Here is a 23,872-nt window from a genome sequence, read left to right as displayed (position 1 = left end):
CCTTAATGATTTTGGTGTTCAGATTGTTTCTGATTCATTTGGTGAGAACTCTCTCAAGCTTGCTTTTATGTCCTTATCACATGCCCCTATTATTTTGAGTACTTTCTCATTTTTTTTGGCCTAACAAGGTATTCCAGATTCATCTTGTAGGTATCTTGCCCAGCCTTGGAATCAGCCATTTCTCTGAGAAGTTCTGGTTCCTTTTGATACTTACCTCATTTTAAGGAATATGTGTGTGAAAATACCCTATGACTGTTAGTCAAATGGTACTTAAAATATTGAAATAACTTATTTTTGGACATTGGCTTGATATTTTCCTGTTTCTAATGTGCAAAACACAAATTGTAATACATAGTTTAAAGTTTTATAAGATAATCTTTTTGGGGATCAAAATGGTTTTAATGTACATAGGTTTAGAAGAAGCAGAGTATTCTCGAGTAGACTTGACTATTGCATATTTTAGTTTGTGAAAACGTTGTACTTGCTTTTAGTCAATTAACTGATAGAATTTTTTCCCTCTGAAATGGCTGGGTTATATTGCAATGTTTTCAGCTTTCTAGTTGCCTAACTCTCCAAAATGGAATTTATTGTAAAAAATAATGCATATTCCATGTAAAGCATTTAAGATCACCTAATTGTACTTTATATAAAATGTTGTCAAGAAAAATCTCACACCAAAGGTAACCTCTTTCCATAGGGTGAATATCCTTCTAGAATGTTATTCTTTATGTATTTATACATAATTTGATTTTGCAAAACAAACTCTCTACACAACTAAAACAGTTGTTTCCTATGATGCGAATGGAGATTTATAATCTCTGTGTAAAGTGAAAAATTGCATCAGATTAAAATACCCGTGAAAATCCTTCCGGAATTTAACACTGTCTCTCATTAACTGCAATATAGTTGTTTTTTTCTCTAGTGGAAAGAAATCATTGTTTCTTCAGTCAGGCAACAGGCATAGTAGTTGGCTTGTGTTTGAGTGATCTCTTGTACAAAAGCACATAATTCTAGAATCAGACTGAGTGCAGTGAGATATAGAGATGTTTACATTATTAGAGGCATATGAAAACGGAGACTACCTGAGGGAACAGTCTTCTCCCTTCTCACTTTTTATGTGCAACGACTTATTGGGTGGACTAATAGGTAGAATTGTCCTTTTTGGTGAAGGGAGGTGCTGAAGTTAGATTTGCTTAAGTGTATGTAGTGTGTATATACATATTAACTGTTTTCATCTCAAAATTTCTCATTGGATATCTTTCCATATCAGTAGGTTTGTATTGTCTTTAATTACTTTGTTTACATTGTATAGATTTACTATAGTTTTATTAATGATTTCCTAGAAGCACTTAAGTATATAACTTTTCTGTATTATAAACAACATTGTATTTGTATATGTCTCTTTGTTCTACATCATTTATTATATACTTTGGGTAAATTCCTAGAAATGAATTGCTTGGTAAAAGGGATTTGCATTTTGGGGCACCTGGGTGGCTCAGTCGGTTAAGCGTCCGACTTTGGTTCAGGTCATGATCTCGCGGTCCGTGAGTTCGAGCCCCGCGTCGGGCTCTATGCTGACAGCTCAGAGCCTGGAGCCTGTTTCAGATTCTGTGTCTCCCTCTCTCTCTGCCCCTCCCCTGTTCGTGCTCTCTCTCTGTCTCACAAATAAATAAACGTTAAAAAAAAAAAAAGGGATTTGCATTTTAAAAAGGCTTTTGATGTTTTAAAACGGTTATATTCAATTTAATTTTTTAGGTAGTATGTGGAATAACAACTAATTCACTATATCTTAAACAATACAGGTGTTATCCATCTTTTTAATATTTTCTACTCTGATAGGTGGAATATACTTTTAGTCATTTTGATATTTTATTATAGATTTGTTTGGTTAAAGAAATAACCAACGATATAAGAATTTTCAGTGATGTATGAATTTTTTTTAATGTCTATTTTTGAGAGAGAGCATGCGAGACCAAGCAGGGGAGGGGTAGAGAGAGGGGGACAGAGGATCTGAAGCAGGCTCTGCACTGACAGCAGGAGCCTGACGTGGGGCTAGAATTCATGAACCGTGAGATCATGGCGTGAGCTGAAGTTGAATGCTCAAACGACTGAGCCACCAGGTACCCCCAATGTAAGAATTTTCTTACATCATTCATTTTAATCTCTTTGGTGAATTATTTGTTCATGTCATCTGCCTCTCCTACCACCTTTCCCCCCCCTTTTCTCTTAGAAGTATAAAATTGTTAGGTGTAACATCCACATTAGGAGTATCAACTTTGTCTGCCATGTAAGTTTCAAATAGCTTTCCTTGTTTGTCATTTGTTTTTAAACTTTGATTTTTAAGAAAACCTGTATTTAGATTTATCAATATTCTTTGTGCTTTCTGCCCTTGGTATCATGCTTAGAAAAGCTTCCCTATTCCCAAGATTATAAAAATGTTTCCTGTATTCAGAATCTTTAATACCATCTCTATTTTTTAAACAGAATTAGTTTGGGGCACCTGGGTGGCTCAGTCAGTTAAGCGTCTGACTTCGGCTTAGGTAATGATCTCATGGCTCATAAGTTAGAGCCCCACATCAGGCTCTGTGCTGACAGCTCAGAGCCTGGAGCCTGCTTTGGATTCTGTGTCTCCCTGTCTCTCTGCCCCTCCCCCACTCATGGTCTGTATTTCTCTCCTTCAAAAATAAATAAACATTAAAAAAATTGTAAACAAATTTTTTTAAATAACTTTTTAAAGTTTATTTATTATTGAGAGAGAGAACACAGCTGGGGAGGGGCAGAAAGAGAGAGGGAGACACAGAATCCTAAGCACGCTCCAGGCTCTGAGCTGTCAGCACACAGCCTGATGTGGGGCTCAAGCTTACCAACTGTGAGGTAATGACCTGAGCTGAAGTCACATGCTTAACTGACTGAACCACCCACACGTTCCCGTAGCATCACATTTAAATCTTTAATACATTTGGAAATTATTTTGAAATAAAGTGAGATTGTTTTTTAAAATATAAATGTTATTTTTATACTCCTTTGTACATTTTTAAAAATTATTAGACTTTTTTTTTTTTTTAGCAGTTTTAGGTTTTACAGGAAAATTGAGTGAAAAGTACAGTTCCTATATCCTCATTACCACTCTTCCTTCCATTTCCTTTCATTAACACCTTGCATTAGTGTTATAGTTGGTAAGCCAGTGTTACTATAGTCCATAGTTTACATTGGGGTTCACTCTTTGTGTTATACGTTGGTAAAGTTGACATACATATTTGTTGTTCTGACACATGCATCCACTATTACAGTATCATACAGAATAGTTTCACTACCCTGAAAATCTCTTGTGCTATACATGTTCATCCCTTCTTCCTCCCTTTAAGTCCCTGGCAACTGCTGCTCTTTTTACTATCTCCATAGTTTTTTGCCTTTTCCAGAATGTCATATAGGTGGAATCATAAGTATGTAGCCTTTTCAGTTTGGCTTCTTTCCCTTAGCAATATGCATTTAAGTTTTCTCAATGTCTTTTCATGGCATGGTAGCTCATATTTTCTTTTATTTTTTAAAGACTGTTTTTTAGACCAGTTTTATTAGAGTTCACAGCAAAATTGAGAGGAACGTACAGAGATTACTTGTATACCTTCTGCGTCCACAGATATATAGCTTTCCTCATTATCAACATACCCTACCAGAATGGCACATTTATTACAATTAACAGACTTAACATGGGCACATCATTATCCCCCAATGTCCATAGTTTACCTTAGTGTTCATTCTTGGTATTGTACATTCTGTAGTTGGGACAAATGTATGAGATGTATTCACCATTATAATATCGAACAGTATAGTTTACTGCCCTAACAATTCTGTGTACTCTGCTTATTCATCTCTTTCCCACTTGCAACCCTGGCAATCACTGATCTTTTTACTGTCTCCATTAGTTCTGCCTTTTCAAGAATGTTGTATGGTTGGAATCACACAGCATATATTTAAGGTCTTCTACATCTTTTTATGGGTTGATAACTTTTTTTTTTTAAGTGCTGAATAATATTCCATTGGATGCATTCAGTTTATGTTTTCACCTATTGAATGATATCTTGGTTGCTTCTAAGTTTTGGCAATTGTGAATAAAGCTGTTATAAACATCTGTGTGCAGGTTTTTGTATGGACATAAATTTTCAGCTCATTTGGGTAAATACCAAGGACCATGATTGCTGGATTTTATAGTAGGATTATGTTTAGTTTTGTAGGAAACCACCAAACTGTTTTCCAAAGTGGCTGTATCATTTTGCATTCCCACCAGCAATGACTGAGAGTTCTTATTGTCCCATATCCTTGTTAGCATTTGGTATTGTCAGTGTTCTCTATTTTGGCCATTCTAATGGGCGTATGGTGGTATCTCATTGGTATTTTAATGTTCATTTCCCTGATGACATATGTGGACCATCTTTTCATATGCTTATTTGCCATCTGTATATTTGCTTTGCAGAGGTATCTGTTAAGGTCTTTTTAAAAATATTTTTTTCCATGAAATAAGGTATTTTCATAGATTAGAGATGTTGCCAATGCTATGTTAAATTATTACAGGTTCTTGACTACTTAGACTTCCTACTCTGATCTTTGTTTCTTTAGTTTGAGAGTTTGTAAGTATTTCTGTTTGGGATGATAAAAGTGGTAACTAAAAGCTAGAGAACATTTTCCTCACACTCCTTTGTGGGTGTTTCTGGAATTTTGTACTTTTCCTTATTCCTGTTTTGCAAACTTTGAATTCTGCAAGAAAGTAACAAAGACAAATGAAAATGTTTTACTTAAATTTAGAGAGTTCTGAAATATGTGATCTTAGAGACTTCCTGAAAATATATATTTTTTGGTGATAGAAATGATTCTTCTCTGTTCTGTTGGACTAGTTGTATGTGCCCAAGTTTAATTTAGAATTTTTAATTCTCTTGAAATTTTCGATTGTTCAGTTGTTTCTATATTTCTAATTTATATATGGTAAGTTTTTAGCTTTGTTACCTTGTAATTTAGATCTTTGTTCAGGAACTGCACTTGTGGGGACCCAGTTTAGTTCAAAACAGAAGGCACTTGATAGACTATAAATGGCAAATAGAAATAGACTGTGTTATGACTGATCCCGTAGGCTCAACAAAATTAATGTTTCTAATTGTGAAATGACTCAAGGGTAGTTTTCTCTAATGTATGTTTTAGTATTCCTGCATTTTTTTTGTGTGTTCTTGCTTGCTTTAGTGCATCATTATTTTTAAAAGGAAATAAGTTTTTTCAGGGTAGTAAATAAAAATGTAATTAGTCATTTTAATTATGTGTCTGGTGTACATCTGGGTGAGCTATATGGATTTTCAGATGAGTATGGAATTACTCTTATTTGTTAAATGACAATCATTTTGACTACTATATTCTCCCATTTTCTATATACTTTCATACGAAAGATTGAAGATTAGAGTTGACTCAAGTGAATTGTTTGCATAGGTTTATTGAAGGACTCTGTCATTTTACATGTGATAGTAAATTTGGCAATTTCTCATTAAATAGTATTGAGATGGGACTACTGAAGCATTATTTTGCTGTGATTACATGTTTTCATAGTCTGTATATTTTGATATAATTATGCATAGCCCTGATTATTGGCAGTGAATATTATTGGCATGGGAACATATAAATGATTTATACGAACCAGAATTGAAAACGAATTTTTCATTGTCAAAAAGCTGGTTAATTTAATTTTCAAAAATGTTAATACATGGGTAGTAATAGAAATTTAAAATAAATGTGTGTGTAAGATTTTGTAGCGCCTTAAAATGTAGCCATCACATTTTTATAGAAATCTACCTATTTAAAAAAATTTTTAATGTTTATTCATTTCTTTTGAGAGACAGAGAACAAGTGGGGGAGGGGCAGAGAGAGACACACACACACAGAATCGGAAGCAGGCTCCAGGCTCTGAGCTCCCAGCACGGAGCCTGATGTGGGGCTCAAACTCACGATCCGTGAGATCATGACCTGAGCCAAAGTCGGCTGCTTAACCAACTGAGCCATCCAGGCGCCCGTAGAGATTTACTTTCTTAAATCTACCTGTTTTAAGGTGGTGTTATATGATTTTTAAGTGTTACATATTTTTCCTCAGTTTTCTCCATCTCTCAAAGACATTATTATTATACCTCATCTTTCAATTCTTTTCTCTCCTAAAACATATTCACTCCATTAGTATTCATTGATTGAATGCCTTTATTTATTTTCATGAAGTTGGTTTTTTGAGAATAACTTGGAATGTCAGATTTTAGCATGTTAAACATTTTCAAGAAGTGGGAAAGATTGGGATTATACTAGAATTAGTTTTTGTTATATTTGACTTCTACTTATAGTAGTAACTTCTGCTTTACTTTAGTCTAGATATCTTGTGGAACTCAGTGTTATACTCCCCAGGTTAGAAACATCTAAAGAAAAAGTAGAAAGTAATGTTTTGAGTCTTAGAATGTTATTGTAAAAATATTTTTCTTGTCACAGTCATAATCTTTTTCTTTGCTAAATCTTTATAGTTATGATAAGTGTTATAATTATTTTCTGACATAAAATGTAGCTTATAAAGAACAGGGACTGCTGATAGCATGGGAAATAATAAGTACTTTGGACTTAATAAGAAAAGCTCAGCCTGTGTCCAGTTTTTCCAGAGTGCCCTTTTTGATCAGGCATACCTTTGAGAAATCTTTATTGATACAACTGAACAAATTGTAATAGATAAACATTTTCTGAAGAAGTGTTACTTTGTTGCTGATCTTTATAGTCTTGAGATACCTTCAAGATGAGGAAGTGTGTGGTGGACAAATGAAATAAAATGTGTGGAATGTTAGTCAAGATGGGATATGGGTCAAAATTAAAGATGTGTGTGTATATATATTTATATATTTTAAAGGAAAGTGATAATAACTGACAAACTGTCATACCAAAAATGTCACCACACTATACATGTGTTAACAGAAATATTTCAGTACTTTTGCATATGGTTTTGGTTTGCCAAGTGTGGTAACGAATCTCTTTTTAAGCTGGGGATAGATAATAATCTGGTAACAGTCTGGCAGTATCAGTTTCCCTGACCTCAGTATGAAACAAAGATATTTAAATAGTGTAAAACTTACATATGAAATTCCATGCACTTGACTCATTTAAGCTCTCCTAGAATCTCTCTCAGCTTAATTTTTTGTGATAAAATATAAAATATACAAAACAAAATTTACCATTTTTTAAGTGTACAATTGAAGGCATTAAGTACATTCACATTGTTTTGTGACCATCACCCCTCTATCTCCTGAACCTTTTCATCATCCCAAACTGAAACTCTGTACCCATTAAAACAATAACTCCCCATTCCTTCCTTACCCCAGTCCCTAGTAACAACTGTTGTTTCTGTCTCTATGAATTTGACTGTTCTAGCTACCTCATATAAGTGGAGTCATACAATATTTGTCTTCTTGTGTCTGGCTTATTTCACTTAACATAATGTCTTCAAAATCCATCCATTCATGTTGTAGGATGTATCAGAATTGTATTCCTTTTAAAAATTGAATAATATTACATTGTTTGTATATACCACGTTCTGTTTTGTAATCATTTATCTCTTGATGAACATATGGATTGTTTTCACCTTTTGGATGCTATGAATAATGCTGCTGTCATCACTGATGACGAATCAGTGATGTACGAATACCTGTTTCAATTGTTTTGCATGTGTGCCCAAGATCTAATGCTGGATCAAATGGTGATTCTATGTTTGAATATTTTGAGATACCACTGTATGGTTTTCCACAATGGCTACATCATTTTATATTTCTACCAATAATGGACAAGGGTTTAATTTCTCTACATCTTCATCAATACTTGCTATTTTCTGTTTTATTGATAATAGCCATTCTAATGGGTGTTTACTCAGCTTATTTTGTCTTAAGCCTGATGTAGTTAAAATAATATGAATATTTGATTTCCAGTCCGTAAGAGCTCAGATACAGCAAATTAGAAAGGACTTTTTAATAGATGAGGCATTTTAATTGACAGGATGTGAGTGAACTTTTGGAAAATCCACATAGGGAACATTTTATTCTATGATCTTTCTAGATAGTAAAATGCTACTCAAAGTTATAGTAGTCTAGATCTCTTTTGTCCTGTATGATAATCACTAGCTGCATGTAGTTATTTAATTAAACATAAATGAAATTATAAATTCAGTCCCTCATTTACACAAGTCACATTTTAAGTGCTCAATAGTCATATGTAGCTAGTGGCTACCATATAGTGGCAGCTGTAGAATGTTTTGAAAGTTCTTTTGGACAGCACTGATCTAGATATTTGTTAGAGATATTATTGAAGGGTAACACAACAGTATTTCTGTTAAGTGTAGAATAAAAGGTCACAGAAAGTTAAGATTTCAAACTTGACTTACAATAATGGAAAATATAATAATTTTACATAGTGATAATGGGCTACTTTTCTTTTTTTTGGGGGGGGGGCTACTTTTCTTGAGATTGGTAATCATCCAGTTACTCAACACTCATTTAGTGCTGTTGGGCATAATTGTATTAGGAGCTCTGGCATATTTTTTTTTAATAGGAGATACCTCTCCCTCTCTCCTTATAGATCTGTAGATATATATCTCCTACTTATAAAATATGTATTTCTTACATATATAGAAATATATACATAAATGTATAATACTCATATATATGTCTTCTACAAAATAAAATCTGTAATATTTTCTGAAAAATAGTCCTATTTAAATTTCCCTAATTGTCACAATGTCTTTTATACCCTCCTCCCTCCTCCCCCCCCCCCCCCAGTCAAGCCTCAGACATTGCAGTTGATAGCTGTGTCTTTTTTGTTTCCTTTCTACCAAAAAAAAAAAAAAAAAAAAAAAAAAATTCTCGCTTTCAAACAGTTTCCTTTTCATGACATTGACTTCCTAAAGAAACTGCCAGTTGTCTTATGGAATGTCCCCTTCTGGATCTGTTTTTTTCCCGTTGCTTTTCTGGTATCATTTAACTTGTTTCACCAGCCACTGTATGTCCTGTGAACTCAAGTTGGTTCTGAAGGCTTGATTTAGGTTCAGGTTAAACAATTTTTGGTAAGAACACTTTGTAGCTGATGTTCTGAATTTGAGTTCATTTTTTCATGATGGCTATATGAGCAATTTTATATAGTAACTCGTTTGTAAAATGCTTTTACATAGAATTTTCTCTAGTAATATTCTTAACACCCTGTGAAGTAGGTTGATACTACCTCACTGTGCTGAGCTTAGTTTTTATTAGCTCTTTACTTAGAAAGTTCTACAGTGCTACTCCTTATTAAAAGGGAATTACTTTGTCTCTACTGTCTTCAGAAATTGTTTTTTTTTTTTTTAATTTTTTTTTTTAACATTTATTTATTTTTGAGACAGAGAGAGACAGAGCATGAACAGGGGAGGGGCAGAGAGAGAGGGAGACACAGAATCTGAAACAGGCTCCAGGCTCTGAGCTGTCAGCACAGAGCCCAACGCGGGGCTCGAACTCACGGACCGTGAGATCATGACCTGAGCCGAAGTTGGACGCTTAACCAACCAAGCCACCCAGGCGCCCCCAGAAATTGGTTTTTAAAAAGAGATACTAATCTTTTCATCATAGAAATAAGTAAAAGTTATTCTGTTTAAATGTTATTTATAGTAATTGTACATGATTCTGTACAGGATAATGCCCCACCTTTGCTGTTAAATGATACTTTCTCCCCATTAAGAAATCAACTCAGGGCTGCCTGAGTAGCTCAGTTGGTTAAGTATCTGACTTCGGCTCAGGTCATGATCTCACTGTTTGTGAGTTCAAGCCCCACATAGGGCTCTGTGCTGATGTCTCAGAGCCTGGAGCCTGCTTCGGTTTCTATGTCTCCCTTTCTCTCTGCCCCTCCCGTGCTCGCTCTCTCTCTCTCTCTCTCTCAAAAATAAACATTTAAAAAAAGAATCAACTCAAAGTATGCCATTAGGTGAATAAAGAATATAATAGTGGTGAACTTAAACATATGACTAACACTCAGAGCTTCTGAATGGCATGAATAATCAATCACTGTTAATATACTAAGTTTATAGTAATTCCAGCTGATAGCAAAGTAGCTTGATCTTTTAAATTATCCTGTGCTACTTTAAGTAAATGTATGGGTTTTTTAAAGAGTTTTGTCATATGTCTGGGGCACCTGGGTGGCTCAGTTGGTTGGGTGTCCAACTTCATTCAGCTCAGGTCATGATCTTGCAGTTCCTGAGTTAAAGCCCCATGTTGGGCTCTGTGCTGACATTTCAGAGACTGGAGCCTGCTTCAGATTCTGTGTCTCTTTCTCTCTGCTCCTCCCCTACTCACACCCTGTCTCTCAAAAATAAATAAACATTAAAAGAAATTAAAGAGTTTGTCATATGTCTGATTGATTCGAAAATGTACAGTATTTAATTTACTATTTACTTTTTTTTGTTTACTTTGGTGTGAAAAACCATGTGAGGGGTTTATATTGAGGAGATATTGATGGTACAAAGATAAAATATGAGTAATGACTCATGTCTTCCAAAATTTACCGTAACAGGGGAACCTGAATGGCTCAGTTGGTTAAGCATCCAACTCTTGATTTCGGCTCAGGTTGTGAGCTCACAGTTGTGAGATTGAGCCCCACATCGAGCTCAGGTTGGAGTGTGGAGCCTGCTTAGTATTTTTTCTGTCCCTTCCCTACTCGTGTGCACACGCTCGTGTGCATGGACTCTTTCTTCCTCTCAAATAAACTTTTAAGAAAAAAAAGACAAAATTCACAGTAATGATATTAGCTACTGTTGGTTAGGAGCCTATTATGTGCCATTGTGCACTATATATGACACTCAGTCCTTATAACAATTCATAATTAAGTTATCAGAGGTTAAGTAACTTGCCTAAACAGGTAGCTGATTTGTGGTGGAATAGAGATTTGAACTCAGCATTGACTTTGAATTGTAAAGAGCCTGCAACTTTTACACTATGTCCTGCAAGTTCTGATGTGACCGTGACATAATAAAATGAGAAAATATGCACTTTTTTTGTTGTAAGTTTATCTATTTTGAGAGAGACAGTGCAAGCAGAGAAGGGCAGAGAGAGAGGGGGGGACAGAGGATCCAAAGTAGGCTCTGTGCCGACAGAAGAGAGCCTGATGCAGGGCTTGGTCTCAAAAGCCAAGAGATAATGATGTGAGCTGAAGTCAGATGCTTAACTGCTTAACTGACTGAGCCATCCAGGCGCTGCTCCCTGTTTAAGTGCATTGGAAGATTGGACTTATTTTACTTATCTGGAGTAAAAGTTTTGGTTTTGAGTTATATTGTTTTAGCAATGCATAGTTTAATTAGACAATCAAAATACTTCTGAATTTTTTTTTCCTTTCTTTACCCCTAGATATTCAAGAATTTTATGAAGTGACCTTACTGGATAATCCAAAATGTATAGATCGTTCAAAGCAGTCTGAACCAATACAGCCTGTGAATACTTGGGAAATTTCCAGCCTTCCAAGCACTACTGTGACTTCAGAAACACTGCCAAGCAGCCTTAGCCCTAGTGTAGAGGTAAGATAAAGAAAAATTTCTTGAAGCTGTTTTTCAGTAATCAATTTATTGGGGCTGCTAAGTTTTTCACTTTATTTATTTTGTTTTTTCATTTAATTAAAATGGATATTATGTGGAAGTATCATAGGATTACAAATATTTTTGAAGAGAAAAGCTCAGAATCTCTGGTGCCTTTTCTTAAAATGCTGTGAATGGTTTGAGGTCTGAAATACTTGCTTTAGACTATTAAAAGAATACTTTGTATGAGAGACCTCAGTAAAATCATACTTTGGAAAGATGGTTTTGCTCTGATATTTTTTTTTTTTTTTCTTTTTGAGACATAGAATATAGTTTTGTAGTCCTGGGGAGTTTAGTTGCTACATTTACTCCAAATATTCTGTTTTATTTGGCTTAAAGATTATTAAAACTTACTAAAGACTAAGTAAAGATTAAAGACTAATCAGTAGGGACACCTGGGTGGCTCAGTCAGTTGAGCAGCCAACTCTTGATTTTGGCTCAGGTCACGATCTTATAGTTCATGAGTTCAAGCCACTGTCAGGCTCTGTGTTAACTGAGTGGGAACCTGCTTCAGATCTGTCTCCCTCTTTCTAGCCCTGTCCTGCTTGTGTGTGCTCTCTCCTCTCTCTCAAAAATAAATGTTAAAAAAAAAAAAAAAGACTAATCAGTAAATCTTAAGGTCAGCATTGGTTTCTGCATTTTTCTGTAGTTAAAACTGTCTATTAAAGTTTTAAAAACTAGTTTAGTAATATTCTTTTTTTTTGTTATGATACACTATTGCTGGTGGAGTTAGAACAGAGATATGAAGCATTTTGTAATGAGCCTTCTATCTGAGAAACGGTCATTTGAAAGTGGTTGTCTGACTGAATTTGATTCTAGTCCCTTCTAGTTTGTATTAGAGAAGTATCTGGAAAATTGAATCAGCCTCTCTTTGGTTAGTAATATATCAGGGAAAAGTAGTGGTGGGCAGCAACAAGACAGCCCTTTGGTAATGAAGTAGACAGTTTCCAAGTTTTCCTTTTTATATTAAGTCACATAGAATTGTAAAATTTTAGAAGAGGGAGCACATCTGATCCCTCTTTTTTATTTTAAAGATTAGGAAACTGAGATCCAGAAGAAAATGAATGACTTGACCCAGCCTATTCAGCTAGTTTGGGCAAGTCTACCCTTGGATTTCAGACCTCTTAACATCCAATTCAGAGTTCTTTTTACTAATCCTGGCCTGAACTTAATGTGTTTCTCTCTGATTAGGGAGAGATTCTAGTGTTATCTGTGCATACTTTTTTTTTTTTTTTTTGGTCACTTTCTCTCAGATCATTTCAGTTTCCATTCCTTTTTGTTGATGTGTCATTTGTACTTATGATCCATCCCAAATAGATTTTTTGAATTTTTTTTAAGGTTCGTTTATTTTTTGAGAGAGAGACAGAGACAGAGAGAGAAACCAAGCACGAGAGGGGGAGGGGCAGATAGAGAGGGAGACAGAGAATCTGAAGGAGGCTCCAGGCTCTGAGCTGTCAGCACAGAGCCAGACTCTGGGGTTGATCTCAAGAGCTATGAGATCATGACTTGAGCCGAAGTCAGACACTTAACCGACTGAGCCATCCAGGCGCCCCGAGATTACTTAAAAATCTTAAAAAAAAAAAAAAAATAGTACTGGAAAATTTCAACTTTTATGAAATGAGGCACTGCTACCTAGAAATGCTGTGTGCGGTGCTGGTGTTTCTGCATCTCTTGACAAGTATATTATGGACATGTTAACAGGAGAATAGAAGAGAAGAATAAGAACTTTCTGACTATATATGACAGATCTTATTGATTAGGAAGATGGATGAGAAGTGAATATGATTAAAAATGTTGCTTAGGGCTTGGCACATGGAAAATGCTCTACTGTGCTTGAAATTTATATCCATTCATGAATAGACTTAGTAACGGGAATATGGAGGTGTGTTCATCACTCCTAGATTGTTTTAAAAAGGGGAAAATCTGTGTCAAATTTGAGTGAGCTAAGTTTGGTTAAAGGGAAGTACTCTTTTTGCAGAAGACAGAATACCCTGATGGATGTTAGTCTGAAAATGTAAATAGTTTTGAAACACACTGATGGATGGCAGTCATAAGGATTTTTTTTTTTAAATGCCTGGGATATTTACAAATTTAATTTCTACTTTTTTTGAGAGTGCTATAAGAGAAGGAAAGTATATTCCCCTGTTCCGCATCTATTTATGCTTAATTTGGGCAGAAAACTTGGCTAAGTGACCTTTGACGTGATCTCTTGAGACTTTTTGAGGCATGTTTAGGACTGAAAAGAGACTTAGATCATTTAATTCACCTTACTTGTTTTGTAGTTGAAGAGAATCCACTGATCCAAATTAAAACAAATGTAGAGAAAGTTTTTGACTATAACTTGAAACATAATATGAAAATTATGAAAATACTTTGTCTTGTACAAAATTTTGGTTATTATTGCACTTGTTCACTAATTCTTGGATTAAAAAGTAAGATTGTGCTTTTGTGACAAAATTGCATGCAACACAATCTTGTCTCTTTTACTTTATGTTCGCTTTTGTAGGATTATCATAAAGAGGGTTTGTTTGTTTTTTGCTTTTTTGCAAAAAGTATTTGAGATTGAGCAGTTTCCAGGGCATGCTTCTCTTACTCTCTTAAGGTGAAAATCTTTGTCTTGTAAAGACATTTTCTTTCATTTTTCTTTCTTGTCCTTTTTGTTGTTGTTACAGTTGGTAACTGCTCTAACTTGACAAATCCTCATTTGTCAGTTAATTTGTGCCCTTGTAACTTTGTTTCTTCTGATGTAGTAAAATGATAATACTGTTTATTTTTAAAGTGACATGATAGTATCCTATTGTCTTAGAACTTTTTTCTATTTGGTATGTATGTCCCCTACTTTGAACGTATACCTAGTGAGTTGTTTGGAATAATGTTTGCTTAATATTAATGATAGTTTCTGGGTGATGGGGATTTTTTTATTTTTAGTACTTTTCTCCATTACTTTTTAAAAATAGTGAGCATCATTTTTATGAAAACAAATCTGTTTTAAAATAAGAGTGAATTTTAGAGATGGTAAGGAAGAATATTTGAAAGGAAGCAGGATGCAAGAGTAGGAGCAATTGCCTGATTTAATGAGAAGTTCCAACAGAAAAGGATGCAGTATCCTGTTTTAGTCCTTTTGAGTTGCTGTAACAGAATACCACAGATTGGGTGGCTTATAAACAACACAAATTTATTTCTCACAGTTATGGAAGCTGGGAAGTTCAAGATCAAGTCACCAGTAGATTCAGTGTCTAGTGAAAGCTTACTTCCTGGTTCATAGTTTACCATCTTCTCACTGTGTCCTCACATTGAGGAAGGGGTGAGGGAGCTCACTGGAATCTCTTTTATAAGGACACTAATTCCATTCATAAAGGTTCCTTGCTCATGGCCTAATCACATCCCAAAGGCTCCACCTCCTAATACCGTCACATTGGAGTTGAGGATTTCAGTGTATGAATTTTGTGTGTGTGGGCGTGGGGGTGGTTGGGACACAAACATTCAGTCTATGGCAGTTCTGTTTTTGACAATACATTGCAAGCAGATCAAAGATTCAAAGGTTTAAAAAAAGAATGAAACCATAACATTTTAATGATTTTTGGTTATGAAGAACTTTCCTAAGCATGGCAACAAACAAAATCCAGAAAAAAGAAAAAGTTAAGAATACTGACTTTGTAGAATTTCTTTGTGGACCTCACAAAGTTTGATTGTTTGAACTTTGGTTATAGAACTTCTATATCTTGAAAGATGCATTAAACAATTGAGATGCTGAAAGGATATGCTGGGGGAAAACTTGCCACACTTATGAAAAAGGACTAATTTCCAACCTTCTCAACTGAAAAAACCTCTTAAAGATCAGTAAGAAAAACGTCAACATTCAATAGAAAAGTGACCAAAGGATGTGAATGGATTGTTTAGATAGAGAAAAAGAAATACAAGTGCCCCAATAAGCCTATAAAGAGATGCTCAACCTCACTTTGAAAACATGCATATCAAATTAATAAAGTGTTTTTTAACTAGTTTGATTGTCAAAGATTAATTAAATGTGAGGAAACAGAAACTCTTATACTGTGGGTAGGAGGTACAGTTGTGCAACCTTTCTGAAAGACAACAGTATTCATATTCTTTGGTTTAGCATATGTTATAGATGTACTCACACAAATTATTAATATATATTAATATATATTCATTAATATATATAATAAATTATTAATATATATATAATAACAATATATAATATATATGTTCATTGCAGTACTATTTGTAATATTAATAAAAATCAACAGGGAAACAATCTAAATGATTATCAGTAAGAAACTGGATAGGGGTGCCTGGCTGGCTCAGTCAGTAGAGCATCCAACTCTTAATCTCAGGGTCGTGATTTGAGCCCCACATTGGGTGTAGAGATTACTTTAAAAAGTAATTTAAAAAAAGAAAATTGAATAAACATGTAATGTTACAGCCACTTACTGCAATATAAAATAGCAGGCATGAAAATATAGCTTATATATCTATATGTTATTAAATGATTGCATATCAGGCATATAGTATGCATATCAGGAGGTATAGTATGACTGTAAAAAGAAAAAACGTAGAAGTTAGGTATATCTGGAAGAATACACACTTAGTCTGTTTTCAGTAATGTATTTGTTTTCAGTTATCCCTGCTATCTCCAAGCCCTGTTTCAGCCCTTCTGAGTTCATTTCAGAAAGAAATTAACTGAGTGGAGTAGGGAAGATAACTTTTTTTTACCTTCTCTTTGATCTTTTGATTTAATGCTTTAAAATAATCCATCTGCTTTAAGTAGAGTTTTAGGAGATTGTAGAGTTATAAAATCAGTCTGCTAGGTTTAATCTGAAGTCCTCTAAGCATTGACTTAAATTACTGAAGTAGTGGGTAGTATTTGTACATAAAAGTGCACAAATCACAAATGTGTAGCTTGATGAATTACTGCATTGTCAGTACACTAGGTCAAGAAAAAGAAAATGGAATGACTGCTAATGGGGTTCCAGAATTACATAGCGATGATGGTTGTACAACTCTGAAAATACTAAAAACCAGTAAATTGTACATTTTAAAATTTGGTGAATTTTCTGGTATGTACATTACATCTCTTGTTAAAAATATACCTGTACCCCAGAAATCTCCCTTGTACCTTTCCTAGTCCCTACCTATATCCTCTTCTTCAAAGGACCATCCTGATTTCTATCACCATAGATGAGTTTTGCATTTCTAAAACTATTTATTAACAGATTGTGTATGGTATATATTTTCTTGTGTCTAGCTTCTTTTTTCTTATATTTGATAATTTCATCCATAATTGGAAGTTTTTTCATTCTCTGTGCTGTGTAATATTCCATTGTATGATACACTACAGTATATTTATCCATTCTATTGATGGGTATTTGTATTGTTTCCAGTTTTGGGTCAGTGCTGCTTTGAACATTCTTTTACAGTCAGTTCTGTTATAGCACAACATATACATTCTTAACAATCACTACACTGTGCAAAGTTGTGCAATAAAAACCACAAGGCTTATGTAGAAAATGGAGTTGGGGACTCCAAGCTTAAAACTTGGTGGGTGACATATATAAAAAAAAAAAAGACAAGATCCTAATAAAAATGGTAGCACAGTTTCACACATGGTTAAGGAGTACATAAGTACTATAATAAAGATGGCCTTTTATCTTGAAAATAAATCTTATTTGCTGTGGGAGTGTGTGTCAGGGTTGCAACCTGTGAGTTATTGTGCAGTGCTGACCCAGGGATTTACCTGAAATTGGATGAACAGTTGTTAACACAACAGGTGTGGATGGGTATGAATCATAACATTTAGGAAAAGCTGAAGGCTGAAATGTGTGTATTTTGTGTATTTCTGTGTGGTTCATTTGATCTGGGTGCAATTTTCTGTTCTCACCTAGTGTTTCTCATGGACAAGATTGAGCACAAACAAACATGAAATTTGTGTTATGCTAATATTGTTCCCTAACACATCATTGCATTGGAACAAATTTGCATTTTCAAAATGTTATAGCAGAACTGTGTGTATATTTTTTGGTGTACCTGTGTATGCATTTCTGTTGTTTATAAACCCAGTCGTGAAAATGATGCGCATATGTTTAGTTTTGGACATGATGACAACACTTTTGCAAAGTGATTATGCCTGTGTTTTGTAATTACCGCCAGTATGTGCAAGTTTCAGTCGCTTCACATTATTTGCCAACACTTGTTATTGTCAGTCTTTTTATTAATAATTTTAACCATTTTGGTAGGTGTGTAGTCATACTTCATATGGGTATTTGCATTTTCCCTATCATTAACAAGATTAACAAACACCTTTTCATATGTTTATTGTTCATTTTGCTATCTTTTGTGAATGGTCTACTTAAGTTTCTTGTCCTTTTTTTTTTTTTTTTTGGATTGTCTTTCATCTTACTGATTTTAGGAGGTCTCTCTATCTAGATATGGTTCCTTTGTTGGATATATGAATAACATACATTTTTTCCCCACTCTGGGGCATGCTTTTCCAAATGATATCTTTTCAGTATATCTTATGGTTAATGCTCTTTGTGCCTATTAAAATGGTTTTCAGCTCCAAAGTCATAAAGTCGTCCTACTTTATTATTTGTTAAAAACTTTTAATTTTGCTTTTCACATTTACATGTGTAATCCATACTGCAGTTTGCAAAATTTCACATGAATCAGCATTTTACTGTGTCTCCATGCTTGGCACTCCAGTCTAAACCACCCTCATTTTTTGCCTAGATTATTCTAATGGTCCCCTTAATCAACCTATCTGCATTCAAACTTGTCCCTTTTGAAGATTATTTTTATAAAATGCATATCATGTCATTATCCTTCATTGGCTTTTCATTTCTTTCATAATAAAGTGGGAGATCCCTAATGAGACTCAGAAGTTGTAAATTACTTGACCACTGCCTGTTTTCCACTCATTTTTTAGAAGTCTTTCATTCTTTGGCTACTGGTTCCTTGTAGCTCAGGGCCCCCATATAATAATTCCTCTGCGTAGGAAGTTGTCTCTTGCCATCTCCAGCTCACTTTTAGCCTTTTATCTTAAATGTCAGTTTTTTAGCAAATATTGATCACCTATTATATATCATGCCTTGAACAAGGAGCTTGAATAGAAGCAAAGTTCCCTGTCCTCATGGAGCTTACTTACATTCTAGTGGCAATGCAGGTAATAAGCAATAAATTAATCAATTATCTAGTATGTTAGAAGGTGATAAGTGATATGAGAAGAAAAAAAGAGAATAGAGTGAGGGTATCAGGAATGTCCGATTCCTTTGCAGTTTCACAAAGTACATTGCAGGGTACTTTGCACTTTTTAGTAGGGTATTTTATTGAAAATGTGATATTTGTACAAGTTGGAAGTTGATGCAGCTATTTAGAGGAACAACCAGTTCCTCTAAGTAGAGTGCAAAGACTCCAAGGCATAAGGCTGGAATTTACGAGAAATAACAAGAGGACCAGTATGGCTGGAGCAGAGTGAGTACAGGAAAGAGTGGTGAGAGATGAGGTCAAAGATAAGGCAAAGGCAGATCATGTAAAGCTTTTGCTGGGTCTGGAGCGAAGGAGTGATGTTATTTAACGTAACCTTTAAAAGTATCACTTCTGCTGTTTTGTTGAAAATAGTCTTTGGTAAGAGTAGAAGCAGGAGACCTGTTAAGAGTCTGTTTTGGTGATCCAGTTAAGGATGCATGTAGGCGTTAACCAAAGTGGTGATAATGGAGGTGCTAAGTGGATGAATTACGGATATTTTAAAATGTAGAGCACAGGGATTTGGGACAGATTGGAAATGGGTTGGGAGAGTAAGATGGAGATCACAATAAAAGAATTAAGGATGACTAAGAGGTCACTTCCTGAATAGAAGGCTTTCTTTACCTCTCAATTTATCAAGCCTCTATTATAACACTTTCTGCCTCTGCTTGATTATACTCATCACTGTTATAATTAAATGCTGAAATATATATTATTTTGTGTTATTTGGAATCCTTGAGGTTAGGTACTGTCTTATTTACTAAATGTAGTACTTGCATGTGGTAGCTGTTCAGTAAATATTTTTCAAATGAAGTGAGAATTGTGGTTCTTTCCATATTGTAATTAAGTAGTAGGCTAAAGGTGATTATATATTTTTCTGACTGTTTATCATAGAAATCTTCCATGTCTAGTAAAATCAAGGGAATAGTACAACACCCATTATAATACAGCAAATATCCAAATATTCATAGGGTCAACAATTACTAACATTTTGTCATATTTGCTTTTTCTATGTATGTATATTGGGAAATTATCTGAAAATCAGTTGCAGACATCCAGCTCTTAAACTATGAAAACTTTGGCACACATCTCCTATGACCAAGAATAGCCAAACATCCTCCTGTGTAAACAACCCTAGTACTGTTATCACACCTAACAAAATTAATAATAATTATTTTATTTTCTCTCGAATTCACTTTTACAGCCGTCTCCAAATATATTAGCTCTGCCCTGCCTTTGTAAGAGGAACAAAGTTTCATTTCTAGTTGAAAGGGAAAAGTATCTTTTACAGAAGAATACCAGCTAATAAATACAAATGGAATGATAAAATGGGGGTGTGGTGAATCAATATTTTGAAACCTCTGATGAAATGAGTGATTCAGGGAAGGATCATTAATGGGTCAGTCAGGTAAAAATTCACTCAAGTTGCTGAAGTACCCACCTACAGATACTTAAGATCTGGAGGTTGATCTGGAAGATCTGGAGGTTGCCACCTTTAAGTTATCATCACAAGTGCAACAACCTGATATGATACTATGTGCTTCCTGGTGCGATGCAGTATGAAATTCAATATATCATTATGAAGTCTGTTTATCAAAAATGAGTATAATCAATGTTTACATCTAACTTCCTGTTACAGAAATACAGGACTTCGTGGGAGGACTTAAGCAACATCAGGAAACAAATTAAACAAGTATAGAATATGTGGTATTCTGTAAGGCAACTGGCATGATCGCTTCAAAAAGTTAATGTCATTTAAAGAGGAAAGAAAAAGATGGGCAGGGTAAAGCTTGTATTTTGTTTTAATGCCAGTAGTTAAAGTTTGTGCAGTATTTCCTTTCAAAATTGGGTAGTAAGTTTTTCCCTTTTTTGTTACTCTATTTTTTTAAAAAAATTATCACTAATTTAGTGACTGAGAGTTTACTTATGCAGTGTTTACAGGCCATTTCAGTTATTCTTTGGATACTCACATTGTGCCAGGGATTGGGATGATGATCCCTTGAAGAGATCTGGATCCCTCTGTGTCCTTTTGACATGCTGCATTGGTTTTTGAGCACGTCCTTGTTCTCTAGCACAGTTTTTCCAAGTTCATTTTGAACTTTCACTGCCTTAGAACTAGAATCAGCCAGCAATAATGGCTTCTCTTTCTCTGTTCCATGTGGTTGCCTTTTCTTTGAGGCATTAGCTTTGAGAGGTAAGAGAATATAGAGGCAGGTGACAGTCTACCAACTTTAGCCTTTTGTCCCAGAACTGGTAAAATAAAATTTGAGAAACATCACTGGTTTAACGACACATTATGGTATTAATATTTTAAAACTATATGATGTATTCTTTCTTCCTGTCTTAAAAAACTCACACATACTCCATAAGAATGGATAATACTTACAACATTATTTTCAAACTGCACAGTTTTAAAGGACACACTCACATACATGATAGATAATGTTTTGAGATGCCATAAGAGCATGGATTCTTGTTATAGTCTCCTGATGTATATGAGATAAGCTAGGGTTTGGTCTTTTGTATTTGGAGCTAATACTCACTTGAGAATTCAGCAAACTGTATATAGTTCAGGGATGTTTTGACTGCCCAAACTTACATTATTACCAAGTAGAAAAACCAGATTAGAACTCAGTAGTTCAGCTTCAAGGCACATGTTTCTGTATTTAATAACTTTCTTGGTACTTGGACTTGTTGCCTAGATAAGTGAAAGTATCACAGTGAAGGAAATAAAATAAGGAAAGAAGGAACTAATTAGAGATAGAAACATAACAAGGAAGTTTGTTACAAAAAATTTGCAGAACTATTTGACATAAGAAAATGAAATCCCTCCCTGCACAGGAGCTTCTGAAAATGGTTTGGTATAATCTACCATGTTTTTCTTTGCATATTTCTGGTACTGATTTGTAAAATAGTCATATTATACTAATATACTGTTTTTAGCTTGTGTTTTTACAGCTTTGTGTTTCAGCATGTCTTAATGTTTTAGCTATCTTTCCGTATTAGCCATATTTGCCGCGGTCTTATTGATTGCTGCCTGGTATTCCTGTATAGATATGTCTTTTTTGATAGGGACAGTAGATCTAAAGCAGGCCCTGCGCTGAACACAAACCCTGAGGTCATGACCTGAGCCGAAGTCAGCCGGATTAACCGACTGAGCCACCCAGGCACCCCCAAACTCAGTACATTTTTGATCTTTGGTGCCACCTAGCCTATAATTCTGTATCCCTGAAGCAGACCTCTGCTTCAATTCATACTATGGACTTTGGAAGACAGCTGACAAAATTTTATAACTTTATGAACTATTAAAATTTTGAATGCCTGCCTGTGAAGTAATAATCAGATGTATTGATGGTCAGTGTCTTTTCCTGTTTCCTTTATCATTGAACTCAAGGTTCTTATCCTTCTTGATGCTCTATTTTTCTAGCAGACAGCTCTATCTCAGAGACAATACATCACAGAGTTGCTACTCTGAACTCTAATTCACTCTTCCCATCACCAAATTTACAGTGTTGTCTCATTCCAATTTTTAAGGGGTATGTTATAAAAATAACAAATATACAACTTTTGAAATAATGCACAACCCCTATGCAAAACTCCTGTAATTAAAAAATGTCATCAAGTCCAAAATTCATAGGTATACTGAGTGAATTATACATGAGATGTCTGCAGGTGATTTTGATGACCGCTCTGCTGTTATTTTACATTCACTATTACATAATCTTTTATATTTTTATGTTTATAGCTTAGGGCAGTTCTATTCCAGCATTTAAACGATAGTTGTTAGTACTAAAACTGAAGGACGTACTCCCAAATCAGTAACTTTGTAATGGAAGTGAAATGTAAAGAAACCATGTAAGAAGTGAAACAGCTGTCATATTATGCCAAGATGTTAATCTAGAAGAAAACTTGTTAAAGCTTAGGTATGCCACAGTGGTTATAGATTTATATGCTGCAGGAAGGCCTCCCAGTATGTCTTAGATTTACGAGTTTTGATTATATAATGTTTTCAGTAGCTAATTTAGGTAATTTTGATTGTTCTGTATCTGTGTTGGCATCCATTACTATCTTCAGTATTAGAACAATGATATCCCTTCATGTGCTCTTAGCCCCCCCACGCCCTTTGGATTGTCAGAGTGATACATGCTTGTAAAAATTCCTAACTTTATAAAAGTATGTTTTCAATTATGTGAAAGTCACCTCAGAGAATTAATACTAACAGTTTCTATTATGCCCTTGATCCTTTAATGACTGCTTCTGTTGTGCTCTTGATCTTTTTTCTTTGGAATCTCATTCTCTTTCTCCTCATTTGATATCTATAACCTCTTTCTCTTCCTTGAACCTTGGTACCTTTCTTTATCCTATAAATATATTCAAAGATTCCACTAAAAGAAAAGCAGAAAAAAGTGATTCTTCGTAGGATCTGATAGTATACCTTCTCTTCATAGCTAAGCTTCTTGAAAAAGTAGTTTACCTTTTTTCTTTCTTCACTTCTCATTCTTTTTTAAAAATGTTTATTTGTGTGTGTGTGTGTGTGTGTGTGTGTGTGTGTGTGAGAGAGAGAGAGAGAGAGAGAGGGAGAGACAGGGAGAGAAAGTGGGGGAGGGGCAGAGAGAGGGAGACACAGAATCCGATGTAGGCTTCAGGCTCTGAGCTGTCATCACAGAGCTTGACACGGGCTAAGTTAGACGCTTAACTGACTGAGCCACCCAGGTGCCCCCTTCACTTCTCATTCTTAATCCACTGTAACCTGACTTCTGACACTCCTTTTTCCACAGTAACTGCTCTCTTTCATTTTCAGTTATTTACCTTAAAGAAAAATCTCTGATTACCAAAATAATTCAGGCATATCTTAAAACATACATATACAGAAAAATGCACGTTATTTAAATTCAGTCTTTTTTTTTTTTAACATTCTTTCTCTGAGATAATCTCTTTTAACCATTTGATATATATTTGTTCAGCTAATCCTATATG

General features: G+C 34.8%; 1 protein-coding gene across 22 annotated transcripts in view; it reads left to right on the top strand.

Annotated features, from left to right (window-relative positions):
- Positions 1 to 23,872, top strand: part of DLG1 (discs large MAGUK scaffold protein 1) — a 273,708-nt gene that overhangs the window by 8,595 nt on the left and 241,241 nt on the right. For all 22 annotated transcript variants that reach the window (XM_019448747.2, XM_019448748.2, XM_019448759.2 and 19 more), the window contains exon 4: positions 11,412 to 11,578. In XM_019448747.2, the coding sequence (XP_019304292.2) occupies positions 11,412 to 11,578 (167 nt within the window). The remainder of the gene's footprint in view (positions 1 to 11,411; positions 11,579 to 23,872) is intronic.

Source organism: Panthera pardus, unplaced genomic scaffold (assembly GCF_024362965.1).
Source record: "Panthera pardus isolate Hobbes unplaced genomic scaffold, ASM2436296v1 HiC_scaffold_16, whole genome shotgun sequence".
In the NCBI taxonomy this organism is placed as follows: Eukaryota; Metazoa; Chordata; class Mammalia; order Carnivora; family Felidae; genus Panthera; species Panthera pardus.
This window is presented reverse-complemented; position numbering and strand designations above follow the sequence as displayed.